Source organism: Podarcis cretensis (genome assembly GCF_951804945.1).
Source record: "Podarcis cretensis genome assembly, chromosome: 11".
Classification (NCBI taxonomy): Eukaryota; Metazoa; Chordata; class Lepidosauria; order Squamata; family Lacertidae; genus Podarcis; species Podarcis cretensis.
The window spans coordinates 52,026,923-52,039,767 of NC_137180.1; the positions used below are offsets into that span (position 1 = coordinate 52,026,923).

Consider the following 12,845-nt stretch of genomic DNA (forward strand, 5'->3'; position numbering starts at 1 on the left):
AGCATTGGCTATTTTCACCTACATTTCTAATTACTGTATTTTTCTGTGTTTTTTCCAAAAAAATAATGTTGAAAATTAGGGGGCGTCTTATACACGGGGACATCTCTCCTCATTTTCTTAAATCTGAGTCCCCCAAAATAGGGGGTATTTTATAGACAGAAAAATACGGTATATTCTCCAATAATATCCGGGGGAATGGGTATACAATACTGAGACTTCTTTGGGATAAGAGGAGAAATTGAAACAGTGGTCTTTCCTATGCAGACTTTTGGGACGCAATATGAATAATTGGCTTTACACTTTTGGTTGCAATGAAAGAAAGCAACACATTTGGAGACTGAAGAACATGAGACATAGGGCTCCAAGAGGAATGGCAAGTTTTTAGGAGATGATAATTCTGTTCAATGGGGCTTCAATAACAGCAAGGGGATGCCATTCCAGGACTGACTGCAGATTTGAAGAGGCCCATGGCACAGGATTCTCTGTAGTTCAGCAAAATCTAGAGGGACACAGGTTCTCATCCCCTGCTGTAAATTAAGATTTTTAATTTAACACTGCAGTATCCAAACATTTGCACCATGATGCAAAGCTTACTGAAAACACAGTGACTCTAGGTTTAGAATCAGTGTAATTTAGCCCACATACAAGCTTTCATGTAGGCTTGTTTCCTCTGCATGATTTCCCATGCAGACGTAGCATTGGCTTTACAATCTGCATAGGGCTGAACACGAACACTTCAGAAGGCCTTTTACGGCATCACTTGTAGAACATAAGAAGTTTATCTGCCAAGGACTTCTCTGACATAAATAGTGATGGAAAGCACAACGGTTCTATAGGCTACAACAAGTCTGATGCATATGTTTTGTTACTTGAGTCTAATGCATGTAATTTGTTTCTACGTATTGCAGTAGACTGACATCTACTGGCACAACACAAGCATTACACAGTATTACAATTCCATTTGAGGGCTACAAACCAGAGGAGGAAGCATGGTTATAAACTGGATCCCAATTTGTCTGCTTCCAAACCCAGTGTAGCTGCACAAATTGATCGTATAGCTTCACCTTAAGGCATGTGTGTACAGCAAGCCGGCAACTTACGCCCATTTAACTTGAGCGCAGTCAGTTCTACATGTGTGGCAAAATTAATTAATTAATTAAAGGGGGTGGGGGAAATGACTTTGGCAATCCCACCTGCCATTGAACCCAATGTGTTTTGACTCTGTGCAGGTATGGCTTTAGGCACGATCCCTGGAACGTAACCCCTGCGTAAGTTGCGGGCTTACTGTATGCACTGCAGACAAGTTGTTCTCCCTTGCACTCTGGCGTCAGGGTAAGGCAAGAAGTTTAAAATCTTGAAATCTAGTATCAGCAAAGGGACTAAAACTCTTCGCTTGCAACAAAGATGTGTCATATTTATAAGAGGAAGTGTTGGATTCTTTGGGGACCTGTGAATTACACATTTCATTTGGGGCAGTTGCCAGCTTCGCCACTGACATCTGCACTACATTAGGTGCAAACAGACACCCAATGTGGCCACTGGGAGCCACAACATTTCAAAAGCGACTACAAGAACAGGAGCAGGAGAACCACATGCTTCCTGAGAGCAACAGCTAACAAGTTCTCCAACGGGCTCCTATAATTGCCAGCTTACTAAATAATTAACAACAAACTTATTGAAATCATTTGTCAAATGGAAGCAGCTAGAACTCCCTTCTTGAAACTGAACCTTATTTACAGGAAGGGATGCATCCCATATTCCAGTGTGGATAAGCAGTTAAGTTTACAGTGATACTAAGGTTTCCAGCAGCAAAAGCATTAAGTTAAAGGGACCTAGCTTACAACAGATGCTGCAAATACCATTTCCCAGAAAATGAAGATTATGATACATGTTTGTCACATCTCTTTGTGTTATTGTTTCTAATAATAAAAAAATGCCCTATTGGACCATGCAGAGGCTAATCTAGCCCTGCATTCTGTTTCCAACAGGATCATGCCAGGAACTCACAAGCTGCGCATGAAGACAAGAGCTCTCTAGATTGGTCCCCAAACAGTAGATCAGGGCTGGGGGAACCTGTGACCAACTACAGGCCAACCTGTGATCAATGACCATGCTGGCTGAGGTTGATGTATATCAGAACCCAGCAACATCTGGAGGACCAAAGGATCCCCACTGCTGCAGTAGATCTTTAGTGGTGTCCTGCCTCTGAATATAAGTGGGTTGCATTTAACTTTCATAGCTGTTAGTCATTTTGAGAAAATGTTGAGTGAACCAGGTAGATAAACCCAACAGGTAAATTTACAACAACAAGAAGAAAATAGAAGAAAATAGCACCTGCTAGATCTATCCTCCATGAATTTGCCTAATGTTTTGTTAAAGGCACCATGAAGTCATTTGGCTGTAGGGAATTCCTAAAGTTCGGGGATTTCTGGTAGTTACGCTTGCCATACGTCAGGAAAATTCTTGACATGTCATGGTTTCGGGTGTAAAAATGGTGTCGGGGGGGGTGGGTTTCCCAAATTAGCAAAATGTCAGGGAAAACCTGGATGTAGGGCAACACGATGGGGAAAAAGCAGTGGCAATATGGCAGCCCTAATGGTAGTTAGCCATTATTTGTGGCCACCACTCTCACACATTCATCCAAGCCTTCTTGCACAAGCAGAGGACTTAGGGGAGGCAAGACGTCAACCCCTCACTTCATGAGGTAATTTATTGCTGCTTCTGAGAGTCTCCAAAGCCTGGGGAGCAGTGAAAGATCCACCCAAGTGCCTGGGGTGCCAGAGAAATCAGGGAAGGATAGGGGTCTTTCTCCCCCATCCAGCACAAAATAAGACATGTTGCTTCCATGTTTTCTGTGAAGTACAGAAAGTCTGGACGGAGAAATCTCATTCTGTTCCAAGCAGCAAGATCACGAGGAGCCTCACTTGACACTTTCATTCTATCTAGTAGGATCTGCTAGTGTTGCCCACAACCCTCCTGTTTGCCACAGACTCAAAAGCAAATCTAGTGCACCCTAAATCTCTTACATAGCAACCAGAAGTTTTCCTGGTCAATGGCAAAAGGAGAACGTTGGATACGCATTTTTGAAAAATGGAAAGAAAACTACCACTTATTCTGTTGTATAATTTGTTGTCTTCCTATGTACATGAGGACCTGTGCCTTGGATCCATGTTTTTGTAGTGCTGTCAATCACCGGATGATTTTTACACTGAAAGCTATCAACGAAAGCTTTAAAAGTTTTGGGTTGGACCTTATGTAAAAACAAACTAATTCAAGAGGGCCCATTTCAGTTGTACTGAACTCTACCCCCCGGAAAATGTTTTTTGGGGGGGAATGGAGTAGGACTTTGGGGGGGGGGAGCGATCAGATGGAGTGGTTCCCACAGCATTCCCTCCAAGCCCATTTGTGCCTACACAACCCCAGACCATAATAATAGTGTGGATCAGCCTGTCCTTGAGTGTACTTCTAATGAGATTTCCTCACTCAAACATCCATTTCCCGTGAATATAACTAAACTGGCTGATGGAGCTGTTCATACGAATTACCTAAAAAGGCTTGGATTTAGTTGTAGTCATTTAAAAGATGGTGCCATGTCAAACAACAACAAAAAACCCAAAACACTTCTGGATAAAGGTACAAATATAAGCCAGTTATTTGCCTTTTTCAAGCTTCCCGTTGCCGAAACACAGAATGCATCCTAAAAGGTTGCTGGGAGGAAAGGGGGAAAAAGTCAGGAAGATAAGATACTCCAGCATGTCTACTGAACCAAGGGCAAACCAAGCCAGAGGGAAGATTTTCATTGCAGATTCAGCCATTCATACAGAGATGTAGCTGTAAGCACTTGCCCAGCCTGTCCATCAACACCTCTGACCTTTGTTAGCTACTTTAGACTCACAGACACATTTTTAAAAGCACATTTTAGAATCCATAATGTGGAGCCATGCTTTCTAGAACTAGTGGTGGAAATAAAACTCAGTGTATTTACCCTGCAGACATGTTAGCAAACTAACTGTGGGAGGGAGGGAGGGACACAGGATAAACTCTTCTTTGTGCTATTGTTTGAAATAAAGGGGGAAGGCACAGAGAGTAAAACAAATGAGAATAGAAACATCATTTGCTAGCCAGTCTTAAACAATGGTTGGTTGTTGGATTACAGGTTGTGGCTTGTTTGGGAGTAACAAACCACTGTTCCCAAGCATCTTGGTTTGTTTACTTGTCAGCACAAGGTGAGGACTGAAGTGGAAGCAATTGTGTTGTATGTATGTACCAGCTTGTTTTATAAAGTGAAGAATTTTTGGCTCACTGTTATCATAGAATCATAGAATCATAGAGTTGGAAGAGACCACAAGGGCCATCGAGTCCAACCCCCTGCCAAGCAGGAAACACCATCAGAGCACTCCTGACATATGGTTGTCAAGCCTCTGCTTAAAGACCTCCAAAGAAGGAGACTCCACCACACTCCTTGGCAGCAAATTCCACTGTCGAACAGCTCTTACTGTCAGGAAGTTCTTCCTAATGTTTAGGTGGAATCTTCTTTCTTCTTTGTTATGTGAGAACATGACCATGTGTGAGGGTTCCTCTGGACCACTGAGGTCATTCATGCTTGAAAAGCCTTCGTTCAAGATGGATCAATCAGGTGTATCCCCTGATAAGAGAATAAAATCCCTTCTTTTGCCTAACAAAACAGGAGCTGAGACACCAAAAGACGACCAGCTATTTGTGTTTCCTCTGATATTCATTGTCAGATGTGAAAATTGTCTCTTAAGAGGTCAGCCATATTGGAATGTTAAATTGCATTTCAGTTTATTGCCAGTCCACGGGTTTTCTTTCAGTGAAGGACGCATGGGAGTAAGATGCTCTTCTTACGAGATGTGCGTTTTATAACACATAGACAAATAAACTAGAGCAGCAGTTGGGAGTCTCCAGCCTGCAGGCAAATTTGGCCCAAGCGAGGCTCTTTCCCCCAAGCCACGCTCACCTGCCCTCAACTTGACATCATATATGCTGTCAGGTGTGGAGCAGGTAAAGATGGAACTCCCTGCTGAAAGCGGGGTTTGCAGGCATCGCCTTTGCAAGTGCTGACAATCACCTGGCTGGTGGTGCTAACCAAGATCTGTCCTGTCAGGGTACTGCCATCGGAACAGGGTAAGGAAGCAGAGGAGCAGTTGGGTTACAGGGAACCTCCAAAAATCTTGCGAAGCAGTTCCTCTTCCTGTGGTGAGGAAAGGCACACCTCCAGTGGGGAAGAGAGGAAAGGACCAGAGGATGCTGCTGGGAGCCTCAGCACCGCTCCTGGCCAAGCCGACCAGGAGGGAAGCACACCCTTTCCATTGCCCACCCTGCGCAGAGGTGTAAAACGCAAAGAAGGAAGGAAAAGGCTGGGGGTGACGAAGCTTTTATGTTGGGGGAGGTCCCAGAAACAACCACTCCCAGATTCTGCTAGCGACTGAGGCAGACATGAACTTGTGGCTCTGCACTGTAAATAGTTTTGCACCAAAATAAAACCTGTAAAAGACAGGTCAGACTCCTGACTGCTTACTCACAAGCAACCACCATTGCCATCTGACATCTCCCTTTGCCTGCATGATAAAGGGGGAAATGCTTCCACTGACGTCAGGGTGAGGTCGAATGATTGGCAGGTGGGAGGCGTTGCTGACCTGCCAAAATGATCTGTGGAGGTCACAGGACCTAAGCGCCACTGACTGGAAACAGTTCCCTGCACCTCCCCCCCCGCCCCGGTCACTGGGATCTGAAGAAATCAGCACTACAACTATGGCACTTTGGTGAAAACTAGAGGCTCATGTTCTACAATAAATAGGGTATTTTTAAAAAATTAAGAAAAAACCCCTGAAGATTTAGCCCGTAATTTTTTTAATGCAGCTGAGATCAAACTGGAATAGATTGTCTCTTCCCTAAGTAACTGGGATATATAGAGAGGGAGGGTGTGAAGGTAAGGTTTGTATGTGTGTGTCTTGAGAACACAAGGAAAAATAAGTATCAGAGGATCCTGACTTATGGCCCCTAGCAATGTGAGAATGCTGGTATCTTTCTCTTAAGATTAGACACTTTTGTTTTTTCTGCCTTGGTAGAAGAACCTGGTGTGTTTTGACCCAGTGGAATAAATTTACAGTTTGATCTTAAGTACCTTTACTGTGTGATTAACTTAGTAGTAATTGTGCTTACAGTAGCAGGTTAATTTCAACTACATTCTTGTGATGATTACTTGTATGTTTTTAATCTATCGTGCTTGCTTTAAAAAGCCTTGAATATATATATATATATGAGAGAGAAATATGGGCTTGTATATATTTAATGATCTCACTAAAACAGCTCTACTTCAAACAGAAGAATTAACAGGGTGGGGTGGGAACGGTATCTGAAGTAAGCAAAACACTCAAGATACCCTTTGAGAAGTTACGGCTTTTTTTCGGACAGCTATTATTAACCCATCTGTGCTCGCCATTCAGTTACAGCAAATGAAAACAGTAAGACTCTATATACATTGAGTCCTTCATTAAACTATTGATCCCCCTTAGCATTATCCATAATGTTCCAGCGACTCAGCATGTCAACTGGTGCAGAGCTAGTCTCTTTCCTTTCAATAACTTCCACAGTTTACAGAGAGGAGATCACAATGATTTATTTACCTGACATTTTCCAGTCCGGATGTCGTAGAGGGCCACTGAACCATGGCGAGATCCAACTGCTATTCTGTGGCTCCGCTCATAATAGCTGACCATGTAGAACCTGAATTGAACATTAGAGCAAGGAACGAGTGAGATTTGATCAGACGGTGTGGGATGCAAGACTTCTTTTTTACTACATTCTGGTAATTAATAGCACTGCTAGTATCAACGTTTTATTTCACAGCCTAGTTCTGCAAATCCACTTTAGCCAGGGATATGCAAACGGCTTTTCTAATGGCCCTGGCACCCTTGTCTTGCGGCTCTGGACCTTACTAGATGAATGCACCTATCCAGCTTCCTATGCAACAATTTAAACTGAATAAAGACTCTTGGCAGAACATAGAAACTTCTCTGAATAGACCTGATTGGAGCTCTCTCTCTCTTTTAAAGACTATAGGATATTTATTCAATCTGCCCAGATAAGATTTTTCTTGAAACACATATAGTACAGTGGTGCCTCACAAGACGAAATTAATCCGCTCCGCGAGTCTCTTTGTCTTCCGTTTTTTTCGTCTTGCGAAGCACGGCTATTAGTGGCTTAGCGGCTTAGCGCTATTAGCGGTTTAGTGGCTTAGCGGCTTAGAAAAAGGGGGGGAAAGGAAAAAAACTTGCGAGAACTCGCAAGACGTTTCGTCTTGTGAAGCAAGCCCATAGGGAAATTCGTCTTGCAAAGCACCTCAAAAGACGGGGGGGGGGGGGAGGGGGGGGAGGGGGAAAACTCTTTCATCTAGCGAGTTTTTCGTCTTGCGAGGCATTCGTCTTGCGGGGCACCACTGTATTTAATTCTGGGGAATTTATTTCTTCATCCCACACTGCTCCTAACAATCCCATTTTTATTTTATTTTAGCCCGGCTGTTCTTTTTTTATTTTTTAAAAATATTTCATATATATATAAACACACAGAGTATGCAAAAAAGGAGAGAAAAAAACCACATACATGAAAAGAAAAAGGAAAAAAGAAAAAGACAAGTACCCCCAAAACAAATATTTTCAATTACACTTGTACGTAAGGAGTACAAGTTGTCTTTTTACTGTTAACTGGCTTGACTCCTTGATTCATAACATGACTTCCTGCTATTCTTGAATGTACTTAGTAGTTCCTTATTCTAAATATCTGTAATCAGTTGTTAAATCTGTGGAGAAACATTCTGGTTGTCAGTGGGATTTTAATCTAAGCTAAGCCTAGTGATGGTCTGGGAGCCTCCTTTTTTCATGTAATTTATAAAAACATCCCATTCTTATTCTCTCCTTTGAGTGATTTCTTATTGAGTCAATAAGTTTAGCTAATTCTAGATATTCACTTAATTTTAAGAGCCATTCTTCCTTTGTTGGTATTGTATTACATTTCCAGTGTTTCACTATCACGATCCTAGCGGCCGTGATTGCGTATAAAAAGACTCTTTTGTTATCTTTTGGGATGTCCGTAGTGAAAATTCCTAAATAAAAAAGTTCTGTATGTGTGTGTGTCTAATCCTTTTTAAAATTTCTTCATAGATCATGTCCCAGAATGTTTTTATTCTGGGGCACGTCCACCACATGTGGAAAAAATTCCCCTCTTTTTGATTACACTTCCAGCATTTATTACTGTTTTCTTTTTTTAGCCAATTTTGCTGGTGTCATATACCCCCGGTACATCATCTTTAGGAGGTTTTCTTTAATCGTATGCCGTGAATCTAATATCGTGTTTCCAAAGGTTTTCCCGTTTTTCTAGCTCTATATTGTATCCAAAATCCTGTGCCCATTTTACCATTACATCTTTGACCTCTTCATCTTTTAGATGGCTATTTAATAATAATTTATACATTTTAGACAGATTTTATATTATTATTTGAGAGGAGTTCTTTATCTAGTTCAGAAATTATCTTGTAAAATCCATTTTCCCTTACATCAGGTTTGAAAATTCCATTGAGTTGATGATATTGTAGCCAACTTACGCTGATATGTTTTAATGTGTCACAGTCCTTTAGTCTTAGTTGGTTATCTTGTTCTTCTAATAATTTTTTATATGTCAGCCAATTGCTACTCATGTTTTTCCTTTTAACCGCCATTGCCTCCATTGGTGATATCCACCACGGGTTTTTTGGCTCTAACAATTTTTTATTTCTCTCCCACACCTCAAATATTGCCTTTCTAACAATATGGTCTTTGAAACCCTTTTTTTTTTCACTTTTTCATAACCCAGATAACCATGCCATCCTACTACGTTATCCCTTCCTTCTATATCTAACAGGTTGGCATTCTTTAAAAGCATCCAGTCTTTTAACCATACTAAATATGCAGCTTCAAAGTATAACCTAAAGTCTGGCAATGCAAATCCACCCCTTTCTTTTAAGTCCGTTAATAATTTGAATTTGATGCTGGGTTTCTTGTCTTGCCATATGTACCTCTCCAGGAACCTATGCCATTCTTTAAAGCAACTAATTCCATTTATAATCGGGATGGTTTGGGGAAAAAACAAAACATATTTGGGAGGACTACCATTTTAACTGTCAATATTCTCCCAGTTTAACAATCCCATTTTATCCTACCAACAACCCTTTAAGGCACATGAGGTTGAAAGTGCAATATAATAACAACAACAACAACAACAATTATTATTATTATTATTTATTTATACCCTGCCCATCTGGCTGGGTTTCCCCAGCCACTCTGGGCAGCTTCCAACAAAATATTAAAAATACAATAAAACATCAGACATTTAAAAACTTCCCTAAACAGGGATGCCTTCAGGTGTTTTCTAAACGTCAGACAGTTGTTTATTTCCTTGACATCTGATGGAAGGGCATTCCACAGGGTGGGCACCACAACTGAGAAGGCCCTCTGCCTGGTTCCCTGTAACTTTTGCTTCTCGGTGTGAGGGAACTGCCAGAAGGCCCTCGGCGCTGAACCTCAGTGTCTGGGCAGAACGATGCGGATGGAGACGCTCCTTCAGGTATACTGGGCTGAGGCCATTTAGGGCTTTCAAGGTCTGTACCAACACTCTGAATTGTGCTTGGAAGCATACTGGGAGCCAATGACGCCAAGACAGGTGTTATGTGGTCTTGGCGGCCGCTCCCAGTTACCAGTCTAGCTGCCACATTCTGGAATAATTCGCCTAAGATCACCTAACAAGTTTTGTGGCTAGGCAGGTATTTGAACCCAGGTCTCTTTGGTCAAACTCTGCAAGCTGCACTGCAATGGCAACCATTAGGAGCAGTGCTATTTTTCTAGAAAAAGAGGTGCCGGAACTAACCATGAACACCTCCCTCGTTCTCTTAGAATGGCAATGGCACCTACTCTAAGAGGTGCTGGAACTGAGTTCCTGTGAGTTCTGGCTAAAAAAACCCGTGTGCTTTTGTTTTTCTGTGATACACTCCTTTTGCAAGGGTAAGCCCATTCGAATGTGGATATATGCACAACTCTGGCTACAATCGAGGAATAACAAGCATATGCAGCACCAAAGATACAAGCAAGCGAAAAAAACATTATTCGTGTCAGCACACAGTTCCATACTTCTGACTTCACTGTGAGAGGAAATGGGAGCTAGGATACAGCATCCATATGGAGGTTAGATACAATATTTTTTGCCTCCCTCATTCTTTTCACATGCAACTGATAACAGCTGGATTACTGCTGATGGTTTAACTAGGTGGTGATCTGGTGATCAAATGCTGATCATTGGTTTATTGATTGCCTGCTACAGTTTTCTGCACTGAAGGCCTGATTTGCCGCTATATGAAGGGATTTCCCCTCCTGCCACCACAGCACAGAAGCAGGTAGGGTGATTTCTGTCTGTTCCTGCATGGCACTGTGTAGGCGATGCTAACATTAACTGCACCTGCTTACATTGGAATTCCAAAATCTCTTCTCTTGGAAGAGGGATAGATAGATATAGAAGAGTACAGTGGTACCTCGGGTTAAGTACTTAATTTGTTCCAGAGGTCCGTTCCTAACCTGAAACTGTTCTTAACCTGAAGCACCACTTTAGCTAATGGGGCCTCCCGCTGCTGCCACACCGCCAGAGCACAATTTCTGTTCTCATCCTGAAGCAAAGTTCTTAACCTGAAGCACTATTTCTGGGTTAGCGTAGTCTGTAACCTGAAGCGTATGTAACCTGAAGCGTATGTAACTCGAGGTACCACAGTATTGCAAACAGCCCCAACCAACCTTCTTTCCAGGAAAGATGGTACGAGGGAGAAACAAATTCCTGATGAAAACAAGAATATGATGAGGAAAGAATAGATTATAATGCAAATATTGGCATCTTTTATTTTTCAGCTGCAGTGGGGGACAAAACACAATGCAGTACTGAAAAGGCGATTCTGAAGAGCAAGGAGGTTTTAGTCTAAGGAATTCTGATGCCTGAGGCACAGAAGGATGTCCATAATTATTTAATACGGCTGAACAAAACACAGGCAACAAAAATGAAAAGGATTCTAAGATGTTGCTTTGCTGCAGTTTGTTTTTTTGTACAACAATAGATTAGGGAGAAAGCAACAGGTGGCTCTGTGCTTTCTTGATTGGGATTGAGTAGAATTTGGGGAGCATAATTTCATACACAGTTTGCACCAGCAAAGACTTCTGTGCACAGGAATGCAGTTTCACTCTAATGCAGCCTTGCACAATTTGTGACACTACCAAGCTAAATGCAACGAAGAGTAACCTATAAGGGAATATAAAGCTGGGAGCAATTTTGTAGGGCTGTGTTAACAGTTAACCTTGCATTCTGGACATTTGCAATTTCTCTCGCAAAAAGGCAGTGGGTTGTTAATGATGACACGACAAAGTGACACCCAAGAACCACTGAGGTTCTTGATTTCTGATCCTTCTTCATGGCAATGGTCCAGCACACAGAGATCTACTTGGGATATATCAGCACTATAAGTTTCTACCAGTTTCATACTCGTTTAATTTGAGGAGAGTGTCTTTTAATGGTGCTAGTTTTTTAATCTGTTGTTTTCTTTCTGTGTGTATCTGTAGGTCTTAAGATTTTATAATTCTCTGTTTTGTTCTGAGCCAGGCTTCCTTAACCTTGGCCCTCCAGATGTTTTGAGACTACAATTCCCATCATCCCTGACCACTGGTCCTGCTAACTAGTGATCATGGGAGTTGTAGGCCAAAAATATCTGGAGGGCCGAGGTTGAGGAAGCCTGTTCTAAACCATCCTGGAAATATTTATACTGAAGGATAGAATATCAATTCATGCAGTTGAAATAAACACCCCTTAAAGATTTTGCTACTTGCATTGGATTTCCAAAACAGTATGGCAATATTCACATGCAATACTAAGCCAAACATCCTGGCATAATAAGCAAAGCATGCACCAGCATGCAGCCCCATGGCTCCTCCCTCCATGTGCATGGCTAAACATGCTGGGATCCAGCACTTAACCATATCTTCCTATTACGTGTGAACTTGAAAACTATGGTTTGTGACTTCAGAATGAACCAGGATGGCAAGTCCTGATTTAAAGTTGGCTTGATATTCTGGCTTGGTTTGAACCAGGCTGGGTTTGCACGTAATAGAAAGCCATGGTTAAATGATAAATCCTAACTTTGTCAGTCACGTTCACGAAGGAAGAAGCAAAGTGGTTGCAAAGGACCTGCGTGCTGCTCAGGAATCTCCCAGCTTATTAAATCAGGATTTCTGGCTTAGTATGAATTCAGTCTGTGTTTCTGTGTGCACAATCCCCTGACAATTTGCAATAGCTGGTGCAGAGGCCTGTTCTTCTGCATCACCACCACTGAGGTCTTGCATGCTGGTATTTTTTTTTACTGGTGTTACTCTATATCAATATTTTTATTTTTTGTAAGAAAACAGTATAACTGAAAATGCTTCTTGACAGAATAATGTAGGGAAGGAAATGTGGCTTGCCCAACATCAGACAATCAAGATGGGAAACAGAATCGTTTACAACTACAACAACAAAAATATTAGTAGAGTCAATACAGAAGAATATTCCTCAGAGAACAGGAACAAAAATATTTTTCCAGCTGGTTTCCCAAAATTTCATTCTTACATATATATATATTTTTAAAGCTAGTTGACCACTAAATTTATAAGAACTTTTAAAATATAATACATAAATTAAAAACACACTGTCTTGAGAGTATTTAAAAATATTTGCTACAAGCATTCAGATGGTGTGCATGGAATGGTACTAATAATAGATGATCCATT

The 12,845-nt window shown here is 41.5% G+C and overlaps 1 protein-coding gene across 1 annotated transcript in view; it reads right to left on the reverse strand.

The window, feature by feature from the left end:
- WDR7 (WD repeat domain 7) overlaps nucleotides 1-12,845 on the reverse strand; it is a 226,909-nt gene that overhangs the window by 38,542 nt on the left and 175,522 nt on the right. The window contains exon 26 of the mRNA XM_079994680.1: nucleotides 6,648-6,747. Coding sequence (XP_079850806.1) covers nucleotides 6,648-6,747 — 100 coding nt within the window. The remainder of the gene's footprint in view (nucleotides 1-6,647; nucleotides 6,748-12,845) is intronic.